Here is a 26,101-nt window from a genome sequence, read left to right on the forward strand (position 1 = left end):
AGAGGTAAAGGGAAATCCTCCTGTGGACAGGACTTTAAGCATGGTACCTGACTGTTCATTTTGCCTGGAAGGAAAATACAGCTAAGCTGAACTATGTTTCCCAGAAATAATTTCCCTACAGAAATGTTTCTGGTTAAGGTAAGCCATATTAGAACTATTTGAATGAGATTTAGAAGGTAAAAGTGAAGCAGGAGCCATATTGTTTCTAACCTTCAAATGGTGGGATCAAGGTCCATTTGTAGCTCAAGCAAATTGTCAATTATCTGCTGGCTCCCTTTGTTGGCAGAGGGCAGCAACCAGGCTGGCAGGCTCTCCACCTTCTCCTGGATCTTTCTTGAACATCTTCAATCCTTGGGCCATTCATTCGGCCCTGTGCCATTTTAAACAAAGGGTACTACTTTATCAATGTTGGAGACAGTGAAAACTGACACAGGTTCTAGTTCATTCTTACAGTCCCAGCTCTTCTTCATGAATTCTATCTTGCCCTTGCTCTCCACTGCCTCACATCGATTTTCTCTTTCCAATTGCCAGCTACGCTAAACTTCAAATTTTAGCATCAAAGATGAAGACAACCAGCTCACCAAGGCTATTTAACCAGTGTTAAGTATGGTATAAAAGGTCAAATCTCATGAAATCTCAAATCTCATGTTTTCTCATGAAAACACACACACACAGACACACACACACACACACACACACACACACACATACACATTCATTTATAGAGCTTCTTGTCCAGGACCCTGGAAAGGTTTCAGGCATCATGTTCTAATAATTGTATGTTTTTGTAAAACCTGTAAAAATAAGCTGTTTTCCAAATGTAGTCAACCAGTCAACTTTTCCTCTATGCCCATTACTGCTTATCTTAGTTTGGATTTCCTGAGAAGCAGATCCTGAGACAAGGATTTAAACAGAAGTAGTTTATTTTGGAGGTAATGCCAACATCATTAGGAAACATCATTAGGGAAGCAAGGAAGACAAGAAAGACAAGGGAGTTAATAAAGTGAACATTATCAAGCAAAGTACCACAATGGGCAAAAGAGTTAAGTCCTGCTGGGGAGCTCTAGGAAATGGTGTAAGACACACTCTAGAAATGTTCTACTCAAGGGACAGATGAGCTGGGGTATTTATCCACAACTCCTGAGAGTTGCTGCATGAGGGTTAACTCCCAGGAGACATTAAATCTTTAGCACTTCCAGCTTGCCATGAGCACAAGGACAGTCGACTTAGGGGGCAGTAACTGGCAACGAAGAGATGGGTCAGGATGCAGTAAGACGCAAAGAAATATGGGTAGGACACGGACAGGCTCTGCTTGAGTTCCAAATTTCTAAGCCAGATCTCTTTATTCTGCCCCAGATTCATAAGCCAAACTGTCTACTTGGACCTCTATTATAGGACCTGCCTAAAGGCATCTCCCATATCAAATTCCTACCCTCTCTTATTTCTCTCTGATTACAGAAATTGGTATCGTTCTCCACCCAGAATCCCAAATAAGATACCTAACAGACATTTGTGATTCGCCATTTGGTTCCCAAAACTTAATGAACCAACCTCCTAAATACCTCTTCTTGCTCTTTCCTCTCACCCCACCGTCTAGGTTTAGTCCTATTATTTTTCATCTGAACTATTCCAATAATCTCCTTAATGGAGTATCTGTCCCTATTCTACTCAGGCTTACCTGCCATGTTAAAAATCTCATTGCTTATAACCCTCCAAAATCTCCATTGGAGATTCCTCCAATGGAGGAACCTCTCCATTACCTCCAGTCAAGATTCTAAGTCTTTAGTTGAGGAACAAAATGACCTGTTCCCTCTCCTCATTTCCAGGTTAATCTCTTTCACTACTTTAAATACATTATATGTGCCTTCCCATAGATATGTATTCATAGTTCTCCACACATGATAGTCGAGTCTTCGTGTATGTGTTTCCTTTTGCCATATCTGTCCTTTTCCATATCACCTGCCCAGTCAACTCCTACTCATATCAAACATTACTTTCATTGACATACTGTTCCAGACCTCCCAGGAAGACAGACATCTCTTAGGCTATGCTCCTGAAGCACTAACAATTACATACTGTTGGGTTAATAATAAAGGTATCCATGGGAATAACCTAAGTTCCTTACCTCAAGATCAGAACATACTAGAAGTGATACAAAATGAAAGATACCGGGGGATCCCTGGGTGGCTCAGTGGCTTAGCATCTGCCTTCAGCTCAGGGCATGATCCCAGAGTCCCAGGATGGAGTCCCACATTGGGCTCCCTGCATGGAGCCTGCTTCTCCCTCTGCCTGTGTCTCTGCCTCTCTCTCTCTCTCTCTCTCTCTCTCTCTGCCTCTCATGAATAAATAAATAAATAATCTTAAAAAAAGATACCTAATGGACAAACATAATATCATTCATAATATTCAACATTAAATACGAAGAGCAAAGATCCTTTTTCAGGAAAAATGAAAAGTCTCCATTTCAGTCAAGAGCTCTCTTACTGAGTTATCAGTAGACTCAGCTCTGGAAATCCACCATGATATGTCAAATAAGGTCTTTTTATATGAGGACTAGATCTTACTAAGATTATGATTATTCAGATGAATGAGTTCTTTAGTGGACTAGCCCACTACCTCTGTCATCGGTCACTTTACCATTAACAAACATCATCTAATCTGATTAACACTCCTGCCTGACAGCCCCTTAACATTGCTATGCTGCTATCTGACCTCTGCCACTCCAGGATCCCGGCATTCCAACTGAGACTAAGGAATCAAAGATACTCCTGCCTTCATCCATAGTCTACAGACAGCCTCTAAAGCACCTCTCAAAAATCCTGATCCTGTGTTCCCAATGTATTTTTCAGCTCAGTGCTATAAGTGTCCTCTGGGCCTTCACAGAAGAAAATAGTTTTGGGGATGGAGAACAGGACATGCATGATAAAACCATTCCTATATTCCAATTCTCTAATTTATTAAATTCATTTTCTTCCTCTATATTATGCCAATGAGTTTCTGGTCTATTTCATTTAGTGCATGTCACTGTAGAGGTCATATTTTAATCAACCAAGTAAACGGTTAGAAATATTCCCAGCTGCTCAAACCAGAATATTTAACCCAAAATCTGGTAAGAGGACCTATTAAAAAAATTCAATTCAATCTAAAATTATGCACTTCCCTCTCTGAGCTAGCACCTCCAGAGTTCATTCCTCCATATATTCCTCCAAGTCTTTTGTTGCATAAATTAGTAAAACCTTGAAATTTTTATTCCCCTATATTTGACTTTGCAATTGGTTCCCTGGGATATGCTAGAGTGTGATTCCAATTGTCTAAAGACATTGAGGAAAATCGGCACCCCCTAGCAAGGTAACTATCTTTGGTGAGGTCAGAACAGCTTCATCTCACAGGATTGCTTCTGCTAGCAAGAAAACCAGTGGAGTTTACGGGTTCAATATCCTTAAAGTTGTCTAAATTATCTCCAAAGTTACTATTTTTCAAATGTCTTCTATTTTGTAATCAGGGTTCTCATATTCATTAAGATCCGATGGGGTGCCTGGATAGCTCAGTAGGTTAAGTATCTGCCTTAGGCTCAGGTCATGATTTCAGGGTCCTGGGATTGAGTCCCACGTCGGGCTTTCTGCTCAACAGAGAGTCTTCTTCTCCCTCTGTTTGCACATGCGCTCTCTCACTCTCTCTCAAATAAATAAATAAATAAAAATTTTAAAGAGATCTGGCAGGTCTGTGAATTCTACCTACAATGCCTTTTACCAATTTGCAAGATCAAACCTGTGTGTGTGATTTCCAACTATGTCAACCCCTTTATAAGATCCTTATAGATCAGTCATAGAAACTCCCTGGATTTTTCTTTTACCACATCTATAGCTGTGAATTTTATTTTAGTTTTTTTTAAGATTTTATTTATTTATTCTTGAGAGACACAGAGAGAGAGAGAGGCAGAGACCCAGGCAGAGGGAGAAGCAGGCTCCACGCAGGGAGCTTGACGTGGGACTCGATCCTGGGTCTCCAGGATCAGGCCCTGGGCTGAAGGCAGCACCAAACCGCTGAGCCACCCGGGCTGCCCTAAAGCTGTGAATTTTAAATCTCAAGCTATTATTTTCTTTCTGTAAGCCCTCTAGCACAGTTAGAAAGAGCCAGCTTACCCTACAGGATATCACCCTATAGAGTGATGACCATACCTGTAGGGTCTTACCATATCTAGGGTGACTTTCCCAGTCTGTCTGGCACCGTTCTGCTTATGTCTGTTATCCTGGAATTGTTAATGACTTTCACTTTCAAAAGTGCCCCAGTTGGACCATAAGTTACATTTACCCTTCAAGTTCTATAGCCTACCACACCAACCATTTATACCACCAGTGGACATTCAAAATAACCACAATGAAAATTTCATTATGGAATGACATGAGCTGTTTCCCACTCTCTAATGCTACGAGTCCTCCCTGGTTTGCTCGATAGGGCCAAAAAATCAATCCTAGGTTCCTATGTTCTTCAAGGTTTGTTCCCTATAACTGTCTTTAGTATAAGAATCAAGATTCTTAGATACAAACTACAGAATCTATTCCAGGTATTAAAACAACAACAACAAAAATTCACTACAGAGTATGAAGAGCTTACAGAATTCTGAGAGGGCTGGAACCAAACCTATACTCACAGCCAAGAGAAATGTCCAACATAAGACTGTTTTATCAGAAACCCCAAACATTGCCATTCACGCTTGGCATCAAAGATGGTACCAGACTGTAAACTCATCAATCACAGCTGCCCAAAAGATTCAATTTTTCTGTGCATGACCCTCTACCCCACATTGTTCCCATCTGCTTTCCAAGTTCTGTACAGGTCATGTGTAGAACCCTAGTTAGGGAAATACAATATACCTTTTATACATGGATCTCTGTAACAGGGACGCCTGGGTGGCTCAGTGGTTGAGCGTCTGCCTTTGGCTCAGAGTGTGATCCTGGGGTCATGTGATCAAGTCCTGTATTGGGTTCCCTGCTTGGAGCCTGCTTCTCCTTCTACCTATGTCTCTGCCTCTCTCTCTCTCTCTTTGTGTCTCTCATGAATAAATAAATAAAATCTAAAAAAAAAAAAAAAAGATCTCTGTAACACGCAAGAGATGTTGGAGAATCTTTGGTGAAAATTCAGGGGAAGCCAATCTTCAGTATCTGTCAAGAACTGGCAAAGACAATGGAGAAATCCATATGTAAGAAGAATGGTGATGGCTGCAAAATATCTATTAAAGGAGAGCTTAAGGGACACCCTCTCATTGCCAGCGGGTTTAAGAGATTTGCTTTGAAGCTGTGTTTGCATAGCAAGCACACTGTTGTTAGCTCAGTTGCTTATTTCAAGTGGTACCGAGGAGAGTTAATGGATGTCTACATCAGACAGATGAGACAAGCCTTGGCACCACAACCAGATGGAAAAGGTAAGAAACTGCAAGACTGTTACCCATCTTTTACAAATTGAACTGGGCTGCCTCTGAACAGCAAAGTAAATGACTAGAAAGCCCTTGAATAAAGTGTCCTACCATATTGACAATGGTCTTCCCAAAACAGCTCTGGGAAAGATTAAGATTAATTTTTAAGACAAAATCAGGATATAATTTCTAAAAATGCAAAGTGTTTCAAAATACTTTAAGTTCTGAACTTCCAAAGTTGGATTTATTATTCTATATTATCACATCGGAACTGACACGAACAAGAAAGACCAAATGTTTTCCCCTCTCTAAATGACATCATTGTTTTTTTCTGTCTTTCTAACTTGAAATATCCCTTTGCTTTCAAAGTCGTTTTGGGGCAACAATCATATTTATCTCTGTGGGGTTCCTGGGACAACTTTTTCATTACCTCAAGTCTATCTAAATAGGCCAGTGGATGCTCCAAAATGTATTTTTCGCACGTATTTCCTTTTTTTAAAAAAATCAAGCCATGAGGTGAAAACTTTATATCACAAGCCAAAGAGGACAGAACAGAAATAACTCCTTTCAGAACCCATTGTGGACTTTGTGAGGAAGAGGGGCCTGTGCTATTACACATAAATTTTGCAGATCTGTTGGCTTCTCAGTTCATAGCACTCGACTCCCTGGCTCCTCAGCAGCTCCTTTTCTTCTGCTGCATCTCGAGCTTTCAACTGGGGGAAGTGGGCCGGAGAGGTGATGAAACCATAGTGCCGCTCCAGATACCGCAGGTAGATGAGCATGTGTAGTGCGTAGGCCAACACCAGCAGCAGGATCAGGGACATGGCCAGGCCGATCAGAATGGCTGGTGAGAAGGAGGAGGCACAGTCTCGGGCCTTGCCAAACTGCCTCCCCTTGATGGTAAAGCCTTGGATCTGTCAGGACAAAGAGCTGAAGTGACATATTCTTTCTCTCCTAAGATCTACCTCTCAGCTGGGCTGAGGATTCTGGACTCCTAATTAACCAAATTTAAGACATGGGGGCCATACTTACTGAGTAATTTGAGCACACGATCTAACAAACGTGAGTGTGCTTATGGGGATGGTGACGCAATTTTAAATCAAGCCTGACCCAGATACTCTGAGATGCATGGTTATCATATTAAAAGGCTCATGAAGTTCAAGGCTCTGAAATAAAACCTCTTTTAATCTGACCCTTAGAAATATTCTAGCCCATCTAAAAAGTAACTTTGTGATGTCTCTAAAATCCAAAGTGCACTCAAAATTTTATAAATGTTAGGGTAAATTTCACAAAGAATAATTAAATCTCACTTCCGCTGCCTTTGATTCTATTGAAAGGAAGTAGGCAGGAAGAGTCTCATAGGAGAGGATAGCATGATCCCCAATGAGGCAAAATACAGATAATAAAGGCCAACACGGAACTTTTTTTATGTACTAGATGCTGCTTTAATTCATTTAAAAATCACAAGAGCCTATGAATAAGTTACTATTTTATGGGTGAGGAAATTGAGGCGCAGAAAAGATAAGTAACTTGCCCAGAGTCACACAGCAGTAGGTGCAGTGAATTTATTTTCTTAAATTTATTTTATGTTATGTGATTTGATCATTTATTTAAGTGCAGTGAAGTTATAATTCAAACCCAGGCAGTTTGGCCTCAGAGTCACTTCTCGGTTTACAACTCTACAAGCCCTGGTATGTTCTGTATCTTCTTCCTCCGGACATTACCCCCCACTCTTTATCAATTGTACCATACAGACTTGGTACTGTTTTTGGAAGAGCTGTATACCAGTCCCTGTTTGCACCCTGCCCAGAGGATGGAAAGAAGAGCTTTCTCACATGTGCAAATGAAGCAGCTCAAGTACTTAGAACTAGTAGAGGTTCAAACAGACAACTGGCTCTGTATCTAAATACAGTCACAATGAAAGAAACTGGGCTACAGGGTGACTACTCTATTAAGACCAATCAGTTGTGGAAGGCAGCTCCCACATTTAGCTGGCTTTTAGAATAAAGTCCTATACAATAGCAACTCAGTCACCCAGTTGGTTTCAAAGGGGTACATCAGAAAACCAAATTATCCATGGGTGCTTTGGGAACTCATTTTTATGACTTCAGTGGGTGCTTTCCCATTTTTTTTTTCATGCTAAAATGACTGTAGCCATAGACTTGAGAGGCCTTGTCCATACACTAGACTGAATCCAAAACAGCTCTTAAAGGAGATTCCTGGCCTGACTTCTGGGATCCTTGGCCCACCCCTCTCCAGAGAGGCAAAGTGGTCTTCTCTTCAGACTAGTGCCTGAAAAATCAAGCTCTTGACAAAATGACAAAAGATGGCCTCATTTGATGCTGCAACTCCAGTCAAAGAAAATGTCCTCACATTGACTCTACTTTAATCCTTAAGACGGTTGAGACGGTTTAATCCTTAAGATGGTATCTGTGGAGAATGCCTGAAGGGTATGTTTCCATCCATTTTTCTAGACTACTGGTTGCAAACAGCTATATCTAGCCCACAGGTTACTTTTGTTAGGCCCAGAGTTCTGAACATCCTGAGATTTCCCTTTAAAATCCAGACTTCTAGCTTCTATTGAAAAGTCAAAGATCCAGCAACCCTGAGCCTGCATTCCTAAGAAGCAAGACTTAACTGGAGTTGAATAAATATACTCCTTGTGATGCAGCCTACACTTTACCAGTCCCCAAATGGCCCACCAAAGGCATCTGTTTGCCATGCACGTGGCATCACTCTATACTTTATTCTTAGAATAAGTCAGATGGGCAGTCACCAACGTGGAATGCAGCCTCCTGTACGTATACCTTAATCACTAGCGCTACCACCTCTTGCCTAGACTGAGCTTGCATTTTGGCATCGTCTTATATTAAATGTGTTTTAACAAGGCCCACCTCTGGCATCCCCTGCTGTGTTCACTATAAGGTTGCTATTGAAGATACTGGCATAGGATGCACCATACCAGCCATAAAATGTGCTGCTCGCAAGCACATTTCTAGTAATCTTATGAGCCCCAAAAACATGTAATTGAGCAATTCTTTCTTATACTGGATGCTCCAAATCTTCAGAGCCAAATCACTGTGCTGTTTCCACCCAGATCAGATAGATGGTCTTGTGGTTTTATGGACCAACCTCATCGGTGGCTCTACTTGATCCTTTCTTCCTTTTTCTTAAGTCCCATATCTTTGCCCTTTTTTTTTGTTTTACATTTTTTATTGTAAAATATATGTAACATAAAATTTGCCAACTTAATGATTTTTAGGTGTACAGTTCAGTGGCATTAAGTCCTTTCACATTATTGTGCAACCATCACCATCATCCATCTCTAGAACTCTTCATCTTGCAAAACTGTAACTATTAAACACTGATTCCTCCTTCCCCTTTTCTCCCAGCCCCCTGAGAACACTATTCTATGTGACTAATGTAGATACTTCATATAAGTGAAATCATGTAAATATTTGTCTTTTTGTGTCCGCTTTATTTCACTTAGCGTGGTATCAAAGGTCATTCATGCTGCTGTCTGCTTCTGCATTTCCTCCCTTTTATGGCTGAGTAATATTCCATTGCATGTATACACTAGCCTTTGTTTTTCATTCATCCATCGATGAACGTTTGGTTATTGCCAATAATGCTGCTATGAACGTGAGTATACAAATATCTGTTCAAGTCCCTGCTTCCAATTCCTTTTGATATATACTCAGAAGTGGAATTGATGAATCACATGGTAATTCTTCGCTTAATTTTTTGAGGACCCTACCAAACCATTTTCCACAGAGGCTATATCACTTTACATTCCCACCAGCAATATATAAGGGCTCTAATTTCTCCACATCCTTGCCAACAATTGTTATTTTCTGTTTTGGGTTTGCCTGTTTGTTTTCTTATCATAACCATCCTAAAAACTATGAAGTGGTTTGCGAATTTTTCAAAATCAGTTTTCTTCCAGTGTTTCTCTAAGTCACCTTAAATCATTCCTGAAATAAGGTAGAGGTATAAATTGATCAATTCCTCTGTTCTAATCAGGCAAGATTATGTGTGAATTATTCTTTGTCTCCATTATTACTTACTTCTTGCTCTTTGTGCCTGCTTCTCTTTTTTAAGGTGTAAGAGAAATATATATAATACATACTTTATAAATATTAATAAATACATATATTATATATACATTAAAGTGCCTTTGAAGTCAGACAGCCCAGAATTCGAATTCTGCTTCTACCATTTACCAGTCATATCACTTTGAAAAAAATATATAATCATCAGCGTTTCAGTCATCCCATTTTTAAAACAAGGATAACAAGAGCAATCTTGCAACATTATGACATCTTGAAGACAAAGTATGTAAAACAACCACAATGGAGCTGACACACAGAGAGGACTCAGAAGTAGTAGTTACTGTTATCCATGCTTGACACAGTCCTGGGTACTGCCACATATGTTAGGCCATGACTTCTTTACATCCATAAAACAAAGACCAGATATTAAGAGGGTGAACTAGCTTATCCAGGGAGCTGACAAGCAATTTGAAACCAAGTCTTTCTTTCAGTCTCCAAAATGCAAGCTCCTTCCCTATCCCACACTGCCTCTCAACACCACACCTCTTCAAGCTGCTGCAGGGGCGGGGCGGGGGGGATGTTGGAAGTAAAACCATTTACATTCGCAAGAGATTGGAAAGTGCCCATAAATGGGACATGCAAAATCCCGCCCATTTCAGTGTGTTGGAAGAACAAGTGAAGCTTTTTTTCATAGGTAAACAGGACAGAGGAAGTTGACAGATGTCTCTCTGCCTGACATTCTGGTGGTGAAAAGAAATGTCTAATGCCCCCATGCCTTTCCCCAAATACTTTCAAGAGGATCCTGGGATATTTTTGACTCCCTGGCTGACAGTTCCAGTCCTGTGCTAACTGCCAAAGCTGTCACTCATGCCACAGATGTACTTCTTATCTGTCCTGATAGGATCACTGCTCCACTCCCTGAAGGAAATAAAATAATTATCCAACAGTTCCTCTCCCCAGAAGGGCCTCTCACTCCAGGAAGTGTCAGTCACTGGGCTTCGCGCCACAGCTTCCCTCCAGCTTGGATTGCTGGCATTCCTCATTGATAATTATTAGTGACTGCATAAATGTGAATGTAAAAGCAAGTAGGGGGAACATAGGGTGTGGATACTGTTCTATCCTATTCCGTTTCATAACTTGGAAGATAAAGAAAAAATACCAATATCATTTTAAAGATGTCCATTCCTCTCCTTTCTCTAAATGTCTGTATTTCAGGTTTTTTCAAACACTGAGTTTCTTTGGCACCAAATATACAGGTGCACTGAGCATATGTTTCAGTTTGTTACCTGGAAATCAACAAAAGTGACCTCCCACAGGCTTGACATATCATCTGTGTCGCTGGGCAACAAGAGGGCATCATATCGCTGCAGGCTGCTGACATGCTGGCAGTGGTAGGAATAACTTGATGGAGCATATACACCAGTTGCGTTATAAGTTGCTTGGATTGAATTATTGACAATAATCTCGACTCGATGCAGACTAAACCAGCTCTGGAGGTACAACTTGTTGTAATTGGTAAGGGTGAATCTGAAAATAATTACAAACAGTATTATTCTTAAAATCCTTTGATGTTTGCTGACACAGGAAATCATCTATGAACAGTGCAATTGCACCCTCTCTTGTCAAACAGTAGAACTGACTCAGAGAGAGAGTTTACTTCTAGTTCTGAACCAGAATCTCCTAATAGGTACTAATGAAAACAAATGTCAGAGCAGACCCCCAATGTGAACAGTACAAATTCCTTCAAAAAAAAAAAAAAAACACAAAAAGCTCATTTTATTTTTTTTTAAAATCAAAGTTTGATTTTATTATTTCAAAAAAGTTGAAAAAAAAGGAATGGATAATAATATAGAATTTACTAAATAAACAATGGTCAAAAATAATAATGAAAGCATTTGCTGTATCAAACTTCCTTCTATGTTTTTAATGTGTATTTTACCCTAACTTGAGATAGATAATATTATCCTCATTTCACAGGTGAGGATTCAAGATACAGAGGGGTTAAAAAATAACATGTGCAAGTTTATTCAGAGATTAAGTATTAAAGCTGGGCTCCAAATCCAATTTGAGACCAGAGCCCTTACTCTTACCCATTTTAGAATGGAATATTACTCAGCAATAAAAAGTTATAATATGTCATGATCATTTTTTCATTTAAAAACAAATGTGTGACTGTGTAAAAAAAAATTCTAGAAGGACAGAGATTAAAATGTTAATGGTTACAAATAGTGGTTAAATTATGAGTGATTCTCATGTTCTTTTTATATATAAATATTTTTTGATTTTTCTGTTTTCTGGTCATGTATTGGGCTCCTAAAGAAGCAGACCCTGAGACAACAATGTGAATAGAAGAAGTATTTGCGAAGATAGTCCCAAATGTATTTGAGAATTCAAAATATGTCAAATGGAGAAAAGAGAAATGACAGAAGGATGGAAGACATCTAAAAAGGACACATTATTAAGCAAGTTTTCACTGTGGGCAAGTGGGATTTAACACTCACAGGGTACCCTGGGAGCCAGGGTAGTTTACATGCCTGTTATCTGACCTGAGGGTGAGGGAGCTGGGGTATTTATACACTTCTTCCCATCATCAGTTGAGAACTGCTGGAGGCAGTGGATCCCTTTGGCTAAAGAAAACTTGTAGGTAAAGAAAGGCTGACAGTTCAAAGTTGAGCAATGGACTATAGTGCTCTGAAATAGAAACATTCAAGTGATATAGATGAGGTACTGACAGTGTTGGCCGCATACCTTTATCATTAGAAAAAAAAAAAATATATATATAGCTATTTTCCTTTCAGGGGATAAAAGCACTATTTGAATAAAAAACTATTCCTCATTCCTATATCAAACAGATATGTATATTTGTGTTTGTATATATGTTTGCTCACCTTGTGGGATTCTATTTTCCTTATAAAGTTTCTCTGAAAGGTGATGACATGTATTTTCTACATTACGACCAGTGAAACACTAGTGCTTCATGATATGTAGGCAAATATTCTGAGGAAAGAGCTTTCCAAAGTAAACATAGGAAATGAGAGGTTAATCAAAGTCACCAAGTGCAGCAATCTTCCTTAAGAGCATGTCTTCACAATAACTTGAATACACAAATTTATGCTGTGAATCTCCAAAGGGAGGACATGGTGTACAGTCTTTCTCAAACACATTTGACCACAGAACTCCTTTCCTGGGGAATCTTATAAATATTTTTACATAGCAGAAGTGTTCCACAGAACACAGCTTAGGCAAGCAAGACTGCGCTAGCACATCCTGATGGTTTGTTCAAGTAATGTTAAAGACACAGCTGTTTATCTCCACTAAGAGGTTGGTCCTATAGGAACAGAGAAATTTTATTTTTATAAGAAAAAAAAATGTAATGCCTTCAAATTGTCCCCCACTCCTGGAGCAATTCCTAACTCCTTAAATAAATTACTGTTGGCAGATGCATTCTTCCACACATAAACTCAGTGAAATGTAGGCCTGTGTTGTCTGCTGAGACATCAACTAACAAAGACTTTTTTGGTATTATTAAATGATAAATATAATTCAATGTAAGGCACTATCTATTAAAGAAGATCACATTTTCAGGCTCATGTGATTTCTAAGCCCTAACTAAAGAAGGAAAAATCTATATAGATGCTTTCATAGAAACTAAAGAAAGCATTACTATATGATTCCACTATAATATCACTAACTTTGTATAGCTAGCTATGTGTGGCATTTATTGTGTCACAGTGCTTGGCACATGCAGGCCCTTGATACTACATGTTCAATGAATAAGTTACATGGAGCCAATGTGAAGTGCTGAATCTATGACATTCCAAAGTAGTATCCATACCTACCTTATATCAAGACCTTTGGGAATTTCAGCATCACCAAACTTCAGAGACAAACTAAGAAAACAAAAAACACAGTCTATCAAAATAGAAATAACCTTTATGTCATGCTACTCTAAAAAATTAGCTCAAAATGGAACAGCTGAAAATAAAAATGTATTGAATAAACAGATAGCAATTTTATAATCTTGGACTAGCCAATGGCTTCTTGAAAAAATATAGAAGTATAAACTATTAAGAAAAATCCACATATTGGACTTTATTAAATTCAAAATCTTTACTCTTCAAAGGACAGTGTTAAGAACGTAAAAAAGGCAAGCTACAAAACAAGAGAAAATATTCACAATACACAAAGAACTAGTATCCAGAATATAATAAATAATACCAACAATTCAATAAGACAATTTAACTTAAAAATGGTAAAAAGAGGGATGCCTGGGTGGCTCAGTGGCTAAGTGTCTGCTTTCGGCTCAGGGCATGATCCTGGGGTCCAGGATGGAGTCCCACATCAGGCAGGGCATCTGCGTCTCTCATGAATAAATAAATAAAATCTTTTTTTAAAAATGGTAAAAAGATAGGCACTTCACAAAGGAAGATATGCATGGAAGTAATATGTACATGAAAAGATGCTCAGCATCATTAGTTATCAGTAAAATATAAAATAAAACTACAATAAGATAGAAGCATCACAAAACAAACAAACAAAAAAGATAGAAGCATCATTGCATGGTAATTGAAATAATTAAAACTTTAAGAGCCTACTCTTGGGGTACCTGGGCGGCTGAGTTAGTTGAACATCCGACTCTTGGTTTCCTCTCAGGTAGTGGTCTCAGGGTCCTGAGATCAAGCCCCAAGTGAGGCTCAGCAAAGGGAATGGAGCCTGTGTGCGATTCTCTCTCCCTCTCCCTCTACTCCCTCTGACCCTCCCTGCATCTCTGCTCTAAAAAACAAACAAAAATCTACCTTAAGCTCTTAATATCCATATTTATTCACATTTTTCTGAAACCTAACATGAGAATTTCCTGAATGTCACACAGAATATTACCAATTTACAGCAATAACCACATTTGTTCCCCTTTTAACCTAACTCTTCTGCCTGGGCAACTGATGAGAGCCAGATACCATCCTGTACATACTGGGATTGGTAAAACAGGAGAGGGACACCAACGTTTTGAATCTGGGAGTTTATGTAAGAGAGAGACAGTGGTCCCCCTTGACCCCTTGAAAGAGGGAGAGAAATATTTGCTTCCTGAATGTCAAAAATTTTCCTTGGCACATGAAAAGAGAAGAGTACTAGGTACCTACCTCACAATGTAAGCCAATGACTTTTATCAGATTTTGGATGGAACAAATAGCTCACCCTAAGGGAGACAAATGGCTGCATGTCTAATACCCACGAAGGTAAATAACTGTCTCTCAGAGGAAGACAAGTAGCCTCTGTGGGTTTCCAAGAGCTGGAATGATTCCATGGTTCTGAGTTTCATTACTTCCTGACAGGTAAACACATTCTTCTAAGGAGGTAAATCTCTTACTAACTCCAAGGCTTATTTTTTAACCCAAGTCCCAGTCAAATTTGTTCGGAAATTGCTAACCACGCAGAAAATTGTTTTCTTTTACAATCACTGATTATACCAAGTGTCAGTAAGGATGTAAAGCAACTGGGAAGGTAAATGGTACAATTGTTTTAAAAAACAATTTGCCAGTTTCTTTTCTTTTTCTCTAAGATTCTGTTTATTTATTCATGAGAGACACAAAGAGAGAGGCAGAGACATAGGCAGAGAGAGAAGCAGGCTAAACATACATATACCATATGCTCTAGCCATTCCACTCCTAGGTGTTTAAGAAAAATGAAAATATACACTCCTACAAAGACTTTTACATGAATGTTTAAAGCAACTTTCCTTGGAAAGCTATCAAAAAACGGGCTGGGCAAAATCAAATTTCCATCAAGAGGTGGGTGGCTCAACAAGTTGTGGTATATCCATATAATGCAGGGCTTACTACTCAGCAGTAAAAAGAAACATAACTTTGACACATGTGACAATGTAGAATATCAGAATCATCATGCTAAGTGAAAGAAGCCGGACTAAAAAAGAGTACACACCATAGAACTTTTTTTATTTAGTAAAAACTTTCATACATTTTAGAAAGAGAGTGTGTGAGCAGGGAGGGCCAAGGAGAAGGAGAAAGAATCTGAAGCAGACTCCACACTGAGCACAGGCAGGGCTCAATCCCACAACCGTGAGATCAGGACCTGGGCCGAAACCCAGAGTCAGACATTTAGCCAACTGACCCACCCAGGTGCCCCATATGATCATATTTATATAAAATTCTAGAAAATGTAAAATCACATATAATGATAGAGAATAGATCAGTGGTTACCTGGAGGGTTGGAAGTAAGTAGGAGGGAAAGATTATAGAGGGGCACAAGGAAACTTTTGAGGTGATGAAAATGTTTGCTGTTTTGAGCGTAGTACTGGTTGCATGGGTGTACAAATATGTCAACACTGATCAAATTGTGTACTTTAAATATGTGCAGTTTAGTGTATTTTATTTATATTTCAATGAGGTTGAAAAAAAAGAATGAGAAAAAACTAAATAACTGAAATGAGAAAATGTGAAAAATTTAAATACAGAAAGGATGATGCAGTTATGTGACATTATAATGTCTAGAGGTTATAACACCTAAATATACATTATAAAACCAAAAAAGCAAGAGTGGATAGCCATAAAACATCCAATTAGAAGCTTGAAAAAATATCACACAAATGTGATATTTGGTCTTACTTATCAAGAAATAGAAATGTCAGTAAATGAGCTGAAATTTATCCTCATACTATTTATGGGGAAAGGGGAAGGGGTATTTACAAAATAAATCAGATAAATAAAGTTACTAAGAGAATTATCTTTATTTCCTAATATTGCAAGCTTAGATACCTGAGAAGCATTCATTTATGAACACGTTGTAAGCAAATTAACTCAATAAAGCAAGTCTCCAAAAGGGCTTTTCTCTAAAAATACTCTGATAGTCTATTACAAAGAACTTAAGATACTTTAAAGAAATAAAACTTATTTCTTTATAAACTTGACTGGTCACTTACTTTAACAGAAATTTTTATATTTCTTCCAAGGAATCAGAATAGCTTAGTTATCCATAAACTGACTCTGTAGCTGATGAATTAAAACCTCAAAGCAAAGCGATACTGAGCCCATCTAACTGCTATCCCCTTTTCCTGAGGGAGCAGCTCGATGGCCTCTAAGCTTCTGACACTCCAAGAGCTTTCTCTAGCAGCGCTGGTTTTGATGAAAGCTGTTAACATGCTCTGCTGCAGAGTAAAAAAATGCCTGATTTCAACAAAGCAAATTCAACAATGATTCAGTGAGACCCTCCTAAGTACCAGGCACTGCACCATAACCTGGGAACACGAAGGAGATATATAATGTAGTAAGTCACTCAAAAAAGAACTGCTTTTACTCTTCCAAGCGCCCTAACCTCCCACGTTTAAAACAGACTCTGAATTCCTAGACTATAATTGCTTAAATTCAAAATACGCACAGATGCTCAGATTATGCTCTATTTGTAGGGCTTTCACTATTTCAAAAGATTTCCGTAGCAAATCTGTCTGCCAACAATTTGCCTTTCCCTGAACATTTTGTTTCCAAGCATTAAAACAAGGTCATCTTTTTTTAATCTGTGCTTTCGACCTTACATGGTTATGTCTTTACTGGGGTTTATTCTTTCAGCATCTCTGCCTCTGGTTCTTGAGAATATAAGATTTCATAGGAATGAGGGATGGTCTCAGTAGCTGGTCCCTGCATGCCTCATGTACTGGGAAGCTTCCCATTCATCCCCGTGGGTGGGCTGTCCAGGATGTCTGTACACTTGACTGAACAGGACACCAGGAGGTGGATGCTGCTCACTCAGGACTCATCCTACTAGAATTCTTAGGTGTTGACCAAGAAGAAAAGTCAGGTCCCACCCAACCATTCCTTTGTGCGTTGTAAAAACCAAACTTTCTCTGGGTCTCTCTACCAGATAACTAGGCATAGGCACTATTTTACCCTAACTAGGAAGATAATACTACTACTTTGAGTAGCCTTTGACGAGTTCTCGAAGTTCTCATGCATACATTTCCCCATGTGATTTTCACAATTCTATAAAACAGGGCCAAGAAAGAGGAGGTGAAATGTCATTTTTAAAGACATTTTAGGCCCCAGATTTATTACCAAATAAGCTGCATGGACTTATCAAATTTCCTAACCTCTACAAGCCTTGATTTTGGATGGTAACAGTCTGTGACTCAGGGACTTATTCACAAATAGCATTGTAAGGAATAACAGATATTGTGCCTGTGAAGTCCTCACACTGTGCCTGGCCCTGGCAAGTGCTCCAGGCCTGTTACAATTAATAGATGGCATCATTTCCATTCATAGATGATGCTATGGTGGCTCCTATTTGTAAAGTCACAAAGTTCACTAGCAGAACTGGGTCTAGAAGCCAAGTTTTATTCTTTCTGTCTCTGGGTTCCCGGAGATCATTAAGATTTCTAAAGCCCAGCAAAAAAAAAAAAAAAACAAAAAACAAAAAACAAAAAAAACACAACTGTGGTGCTCTGATCTTCCCCACAAATATCCTGGGGTCAGAATAAATGGAATCAAGGCAAGCCAGTCAGCCGCAGACAAGCAAGAAGATCCCCAGGCAATCAGCCTCTCTTCAGGCAACTGACCACAAATAAAGAGCCCTGTAGGGAATTAATTAGAGTCCAAGAAAAAAGTCCTGAGCTCTCAGCAGTGCTGGAATCTCTTTGGTAGTCCGTGCTGCAACAGAATAAACCAATTTGTGAGGACTCTGGACGCTTATACTTAAAATTCCCTAATTCCCTAATAAGAGATCATCATTCTGAATAGCAAGCTACTTACTAAAACTTGTAATATTCATATAATCCATTTTTACCCATCATCAATAATTTTTAAATGAAAAGTAAAGCTTAGGAGTAAAAAAGTGTTTCCAATCAAACTACATAAAATAAATACACACACACAAAAATACACAGTATACAAAGCATTATGCCCATCTTAACCAGGCCAAAACAAATGCAGACAATCTTCCAAAAGCTTTCATTAAACCAGCAAATGTTGAAAGCAAGGAGATTTACAGAAAGCAAGCGGGATATGCCAGACTTACTCCTCCTCAACCAAAACAAATACAAGCAAAAAATTTTCGCTTGGATGACTAGAAAGCAGAGAAAGGTACTGGAAATTGATTTCTTCTTCAAAAAGGGTATTTGTTCCATCTGCTTATCTTGAATCAAAATGAATTATTATAATCATTTTGAACAAATGTCCTAAAGAATCCTCTGACATTTGCCACTCAAAGGTACCCTTGCACATTTGCAAACTGGCATCATTCCACAGCTTCAGAGCACTCCCTAGAAGCAGACATCCGCCTTGGCTAGAGTCCGCCTTCTCTGTTTCATCCACTAGAAGATATAGGACTCTGCGTACTGATACATGATTTCCACCCTGCTAGGACTAAAGTAGTCTGACACCTCACATTTGGAGTTGATACCAAGCCTGGAATCCTGTTCATCTTTCAGAACGAGTTTGGAAAACCCTCACTTTCACAACTCTGATTTGACAAGGTATTTTAACAAGAAAATTGCTGGGGAAAATTATTTTTTCAACTTAATTTCTGACTTGGTCTTTCATTTTAGATATTAAACAGTTCATCAGAGATGTGCTTCAAATTCACTACAAAGGAACCTACTTCCATTTTCTGAAATGTGAGAAAACTGGATCTCCCAGTTAACAGACTAAAATCGCCCGAAGGGCCTCCTCCAGCAAAGCAGTCAACTTACGTGGCACTTTCTTCACTGCAGTTTGAGTTGATAATGTCCACGGTTGCCTTCTGGCCAAAAGCTTCATCTGTAAGGTCCAGCCAGGTCTGATTCTTAAATTTTATTGTTATTCCTTTGGCCCAGAAAAGAATGCAGGGAATTCCATCCATGGAGACATTAACTGGGCTATGATGGTTGAATCCATTCCAAGGTTCTTTTTCTAAATGTCCTTGTCTGCTCGGAGTGTAGTTGGAAGCCTGGTTAACCAAATAAACAAAATTTAAGAGATGGATTTGTTTCCATGGCACAAAAGGCTCCTTGGAAGTAAAAGGGCTAATTCACAACCTGTTGAAACTCTCATCTCTCTAGCTCCAGAGTCCACACTACAGTGAAACAGAGGAGGTAGGTAGACTCATCTTAATTATTTAACAAGACTAAACTGATATGTATACCTGAAAAGTACTTGAACCTAGTTCCATAAAGCACCAAGATTGGAAAGGACCAAATTGTTTAAGAAAAAAAAAGCCAACTTTGCAAATAATAATTTTAGCAATATAGACTTTCAAAAGTTAACCAGGCTGGGAGAGAGAGAGTGGGGATGAATAGGTGGAGCAGAGATTTTTAGGGCCGCAAAAGCAATATTCCGTATAATACTGTAATGGTAGGTAGATAGCATTATACATTTGTCAAAACCCATAACATGTACAACACAAAGAGTGAATCCGAATGTAAACTATGGGCTTTAGTTAATAATAATGTATCAGTATTGGTTCATCAACTTTAATAAATGTACCACAATAACACAACATGTTAAACAAAGGAAAACTGTGGAGGGCAGGGTTTGAGGGACCACATAGGAAGGAACCTCCTATTTTGCTCATGTTTTCCCTGTAAACCTAAAACTATTAAAAAAAATTTAGTGATTAAAAACAAAAATTCACCATGCCATGAAACTAATAGCAGTAATCTCTTCAGAAAATAGGAACCCAAAGAAAGCAGGATTTAAAAATAAAGAAATTAGCATGTTAAGCAAAAAGACATACAAGAGGATTCTAGATATCAGCATAATTCTCCAGACCAGTAATGTCCAACAGAACATTCTGCAATATTGGATATGCTCTATATTTGTCCTACTCAGTGCAGCAGCCACTGGCTTTCTAAAGCTATCATGGCACTGGAAATGTGGCTAGTCCAACGGAGGAGATTAATTTTTAATCTTACTTAACATTATTTCATTTGAATTTTAATTTAAATAGGCACCTGTGGCTAGTGGCCACTGCCTTGGACAGTGCAGCTCCAGATCATTTAATGTACATAAACTAGCAGGGTATGCTAATACCATTCTTCATCTTATGAAAACTTAGGAAGCCCAAGACAATGCACTTCAGTACTTGACTCCAGAAGTCACAAAGACAGGTCTATATCTGAAAGAAGATCCACTTATCTAGATCAATTATCCCATACCAATTACTCTAGTGTAAGTACAGAAAAAAGAGAAATTAAAGAGGCAGCAGCCATCCAAGCTTACCAGTAACCAAAGACAAAGAGTTACTATAGTGATCCTGTCTGAAAAGCAACTATTGTTAAACAATATACAAGAGCAAGTAAAACTTTAGTTTTCTATTTACTATAAAACTACCATAATACATTTCCCCACCCAAAGCTTAAGCAAGAATGTTAGTTATTAATATTCATATTATTTATATTTTCACAGTTGCTCTGACCTGATTGAAATGTGTTTTAAAAAATATTTTTAAAGATACAATCTAGTTTCCTAACATATCCATACCTTTATGATTGGTATTGTTGTGAAATTCTGGATTGGATTCACATCTCCATTACTCTGATGATCTGTTAAACAAATGATATGAGTACAAAGGCTAAATGTCAGATTTATTCATGTAACTGAATGATAATAAAATGCAAAGCACTGTAAAATCTACCAGGTTTGAGCCTCTTCTGGATCATTATTTAAAATATACCAGTTTAAGAGATTTTTATGTAAGAGACTCTTGCTTCAATCACCAATACTCAGGGAAGCCCACCACAGACGACACTCTTCTCAACTCTTCAAGGAATCTTACGGGCAAACACAGATCTTACCATTTATAATCACTTCTTTATTTGAAGATGTTCGAGAGATGAAACTAGAGAAAATAAAATAAAAAGATGCTGAACAAATATCTATATTTCAGATTTCACAGGAAGTTTTAAGGAGGGTATTTCAATTTATTACATCTCAAGAGTAAAAGACAGAACCTTACCTGTCAAAACTGTCCACTTTTTCATAGTGAATTTCTGATTTTAAAAAAGTAGTAATACATGTTCTTCAAAGAAAATAAGGAAAGTCAGGATTTTTTTCAAATTTGTAAACATCAACCCAAATTCTTACCCATTGAATATTATTATTGTAGACCTACCATGTGCAAAATAGTGTGCTACAGAGGTCTAACCAAAATAAATAGTAACCAAATAATAAACCAAATAATCAACTAATAAAATCTTTTACAGTGAAATTTTATATTCATTGTAATTTTACCATATTAAAACAAAAATATTCAATCCTTTTTATTTAAAAAAGGACTCTAGGGGTATCTGGGTGGCTTAGTGGTTGAGTGTCTGCCTTTAGCTCAGGTAGTGATCCCAGGGTCCTGGGATCGAGTCCTGTATCAGGTTCCCCACAGGGAGCCTACTTCTCCCTCTGCCTATGTTCTCTGCCTCTTTGTGTCTCTCATGACTGAATAAAATCTTTAAAAAAAAAAAGATTCTATTGCCAAAAAGCTCTTTCTGAAAATTATGGGGATATAAATTATAATATATATCCTTCCAGTGTTGCACTCTACATACACACAAACACACAGAGGTACACACACAACACACATAAATCACATAAATTTACTTTTTATAAAATTAAAAAACAGATATGTATAAACATCCTGTTTTGGAGCCTGCAAAATTGTTTTCAACTTAAAAATATATCACAGGGATGTCTGGATGGCTCAGTGGTTGAGTGTCTGCCTTTGGCTAGGTCATGATCCTGGGATCCCAGGATCAAGTCCCACATGGGCTCCCCATGGGGGATCTGCTTCTCCCTCTGCTTATGTCTCTGCTTCTCTCTGTGTCTCTCATGAATAAATAAAATCCTTATTAGTTATATTAGTTATATTAGTTTCAGATGTACAATATAGTGATTTAACAATTCTAAACATCTATACATCACCTGGTACTCAATATGATTTTCTGACATAATTTTGAATTTCTTGTCGGTATTACATCATAGAAATGTATCAATTTACTCAACCAAATTCTCATTAATATTTAGGTTGTTTTCAATTAATAAACAATACTACATTGAACATTATTGTGGATTGTTTGTTCGTATCCCCAAGATTTTCCTTAAGATAAATTCCTAGAAGTGAAATTGCTAACTTAGAAGGTCTATACATCTTTTTATCATAGAATGTTGTAAACATACACCAAACATAAACAGAAAAACATAAGCTCTCTTCCCACCCCCATGTACTTGTACCCACCAACAGCTTTAGTAATTATCAAGTTATAAGCAATCTTATCTCACCTTTGAGCTCACCCACTTCCCCTCTCTGGCATTATTTTGAAAGAAATGTCAGAAATTATATGATTTAAGTATATATTTCTAAAAGATAAGGACTTTTTAAAACAATAGCCCATTACATATAGAAAATATTAATTTCTTCTAACATTAAATATCATGTCCGTGCTTAAATCTCTAATTGCATCATAAATGTCATAAAAATGTTTAGTTTATTGCCTATTTAAAATTTTTCAGAACTTGTACCTTGTAGTACAAGGTAGTTTAGAACTTGTACCTTGTAGTTTGTAAGAATGCAGACCAAACTGTATTTAAGACATTACAATTCAAGACAATTATATATAATTATTACATAAGCTCAATATATTTACAATTAGAAATATATATAGTACATATCATGATCCCTATGCAAAACATAATTTTAGCTAAAGAGTTACTAAATCTGTATCAGAATGTGCTTTAAAACGAATTATATGGAACCAATTACACTTGAATGCACCATTCTCTTGGCAATGCAACTACTATCTATAGCTAATGAGAATTTTTCTTTTAAGATTTTATTTCTTTATTTGACAGAGAGGTAGAGCACAAGGAGAGGGAGCTGCAGAGGGAGAGGGAGAAACAGGCTTGCACTGAGCAGGGAGCCTGACATGGGGCTTGATCCCAGGACCCTGAGATCATGATCCGAGCCAAAGACAGACGTTTCACTGACTGGGCCATTCAGGCACCCCTATATAATGAGAATTTCTGGAGAGGACAAGTTGGTGACCATGATGTCTATTCATTGCTACTGATAAATTCATGCATGCATACACTTTACTCTCACTTTATCAACTCTACCGAGATATAATTTAAGGACAATGAACGACATCACTCCGCGTGTATAATCCGACGAGTTCTGGCCTATGCATATATCCACAACAGACCACCATAGACACAGAACACTTCCACACCACCAAAGTTTCCCCATGCACTTTTGCAGTAGAACAGTCTTCTATCCACTCTCAGCCACAGGAAAGCTAAAGAATTGCTTTCTGTCACTTTAGGTTAGTTTGCATTTTTCTACAGGGGCAGGTTGGTGGGTTGTATGACTGTTCCCAACTCCTCAGAAACAACCCAAAATGTATATATCCCTGCCCTTGGCCATACGCTTTGCAGCACCTCCCTGCAAGTAGAGAGTATTTCCGGCTCCATAAGTCTCTGCTATGTGTCTTGGTTGAGCCAAGGGAACAGGAGTGGAAGTGACAGTACAGCAGTTCTGCAGAAACTTCTGGAGGTGCTGCACATGTCTGCACCTCCTTGCCCTCTTCCCTCTGCCACGATGGTGTGCCCGAACATGGGCTGCTCTGTCAGTCTAGGTCTTGGAATGACAAGACATGGGAAACAGAGCTGGAACAGGTCTGCAACAGGCTACTTGCAGCTATCAACTTGTAACATGAGTGAGAAATACGTGTTTGAGATTGTAAGATTCTGGAATGCTGAAGTTGTGTGTTACTAGAGAAAAGATGACTGAATGGGAGACAGTTGTTTTTTTTATAATTTATGTCTTGGTAACCCCAGATTTTTTTAAAACCATGTACATGCATTACTTTGATGGATTTTTCTAGTTTATTCTTTTTAAAAAGATGCCTTCTGGGGCAGCTGGGTGGCTCAGTTAGTTAAGCATCTGACTTGTGATTTAGGCCCAGGCCATGATCTTAGGGTAATGAGATGGAGCCCCATATCCAACGCTGCACTGGGCATAGAGCATGCTTAACATTCTCTCTCTCTCCCTCTCCTGCTGCCCCTTCCCATCCCACCACTCTCTCTCTTTCTCTCTTTAAAAAAAAGAAGAAAAAAGATGTCTTCCTTTTGAAATTTATAAACTAGCATTCTGATTTATATAGTAAGTCTCTGATGAGTAGCATTAGCATAAATCAGTCCTCAAAGGCCCATTACACCTAGGAGCACTAAGATATTTAATTTCCTGAGCAGCAAAAGTGAGGCTCCAATCGGTAATCATGTAATTACAATAGAGATGTACTTTAGAGAAAAGATCTCTATCTTACCTTAACTCCAAACTCTATACAAGTTACAAAGTGACTAAATACATGAAAGGAACACTAATATCAAGGCAATAACTTCTTAAAGAGCTTCAAGCTTTCTGATATCATCATAAATAAATAGACTTTTTAAATTTCTTTATTTTAAACTTCATTTATCCAAAAATCACATTTCATGATACATGATTAAGTATTCAATTTTAAAAGGTCTTAATGAACAAAAACAGAAAATTATGAGATATATTTTATCTAAATAAGATGTAAATTAATCAAGTCATTTGGACATACCTAGTTAGCAGAACAGTTTAATAAAAGTTTCCTGAGAAAAAGTATATGAATGAGTGGATGAATAGATGGATGGATAGATGGATGGATGAGCTACCATACTGATAATATGCTTGGCTTGAGATTTTGCTCTACTCATTAGAAGTTTTCACGTGTTCACAAATGAAAAGCTTTTAGAAGACAACAAAGGCTTATTTTCATTTCAATGAATCTATGGTCATGAATATACAGTAACACTCCCATACTTTTTTTTTTTAATGAACTATAATTTAAATAGGTCTTTCCCATACCCATATGACTGAATTAACAGGGTTTTATGGGAAACCACAATTGCAACCAAAGATAATCTCTGAACTAAAGTAAGAATTGCAAAGAATTACTGGTTAAAGTTATCTATGTGTGTGGCGCCTAGCTGGCTCAGTCAGTTAAGTATCTGCCTTTGGCTCAAGTCATGATCTCAGGGTCCTGGGATCAAGCCCCACACCCATGTCAGGAGCCCTGCTCAGAGAGGAGTCTGCTTCTCCCTTTCCCTCTGGCCTTCCACCCATTTGTACTCTCTCTCTCTCTCTCTCTCAAATAAATAAATAAATAAAATCTTTAAAAAAAATTTTTTAAATAAAATTATGTATATGAATAAAATGAGAAACACTGGTTAAAAATTTTTTTAATAAAAAATTTAAGAAAACCTACATTGTCTCTAAAACATTCAGATTCTTGTCCAGTAGAAGGGAACTCTGCATTTGAAACGTAATCAAGAGCCCTAAGCTTGTAGTAGCTGGTGCCACATTTTTTATATACGAGGTAGTCCATCATGAATCTGCAAAGTCATGCCTTCATGAAGGTGAAGGAGAAGCAGCTTTGTCATGGTTCTATGCAGGATGAAGAGCCCATTCCCACCATGGCCTCTAAGGCCCTCAAAGACCTGTTAACTGTGCTCACTTCAACTGAGTGTTATGCTATATGTTGGCAAATTGAACTCCAATAAAAAAATACACACGCACACACACACACACACACACACACACACACAAAACCTGTGCTCACTTCATTTGACCTAGTCCCCTGCCT

General features: G+C 38.1%; 1 protein-coding gene across 1 annotated transcript in view; it reads right to left on the reverse strand.

The window, feature by feature from the left end:
• Positions 1–492: 492 nt before the first annotated feature.
• Positions 493–26,101, reverse strand: part of LOC144294479 (V-type proton ATPase subunit S1-like protein) — a 28,134-nt gene continuing 2,525 nt past the window's right edge. Inside the window, exons 2-7 of the mRNA XM_077866126.1 lie at positions 21,239–21,282; positions 20,925–20,986; positions 19,157–19,392; positions 13,305–13,355; positions 10,752–10,992; positions 493–6,327 (exon numbers count right to left, since the gene is read on the reverse strand). Of these exons, the coding sequence (XP_077722252.1) occupies positions 6,025–6,327; positions 10,752–10,992; positions 13,305–13,355; positions 19,157–19,392; positions 20,925–20,986; positions 21,239–21,282 (937 nt within the window). The 3' untranslated portion in view covers positions 493–6,024. The remainder of the gene's footprint in view (positions 6,328–10,751; positions 10,993–13,304; positions 13,356–19,156; positions 19,393–20,924; positions 20,987–21,238; positions 21,283–26,101) is intronic.

The sequence above is a fragment of the Canis aureus genome, chromosome 2 (assembly GCF_053574225.1).
Source record: "Canis aureus isolate CA01 chromosome 2, VMU_Caureus_v.1.0, whole genome shotgun sequence".
NCBI classification, from domain to species: domain Eukaryota; kingdom Metazoa; phylum Chordata; class Mammalia; order Carnivora; family Canidae; genus Canis; species Canis aureus.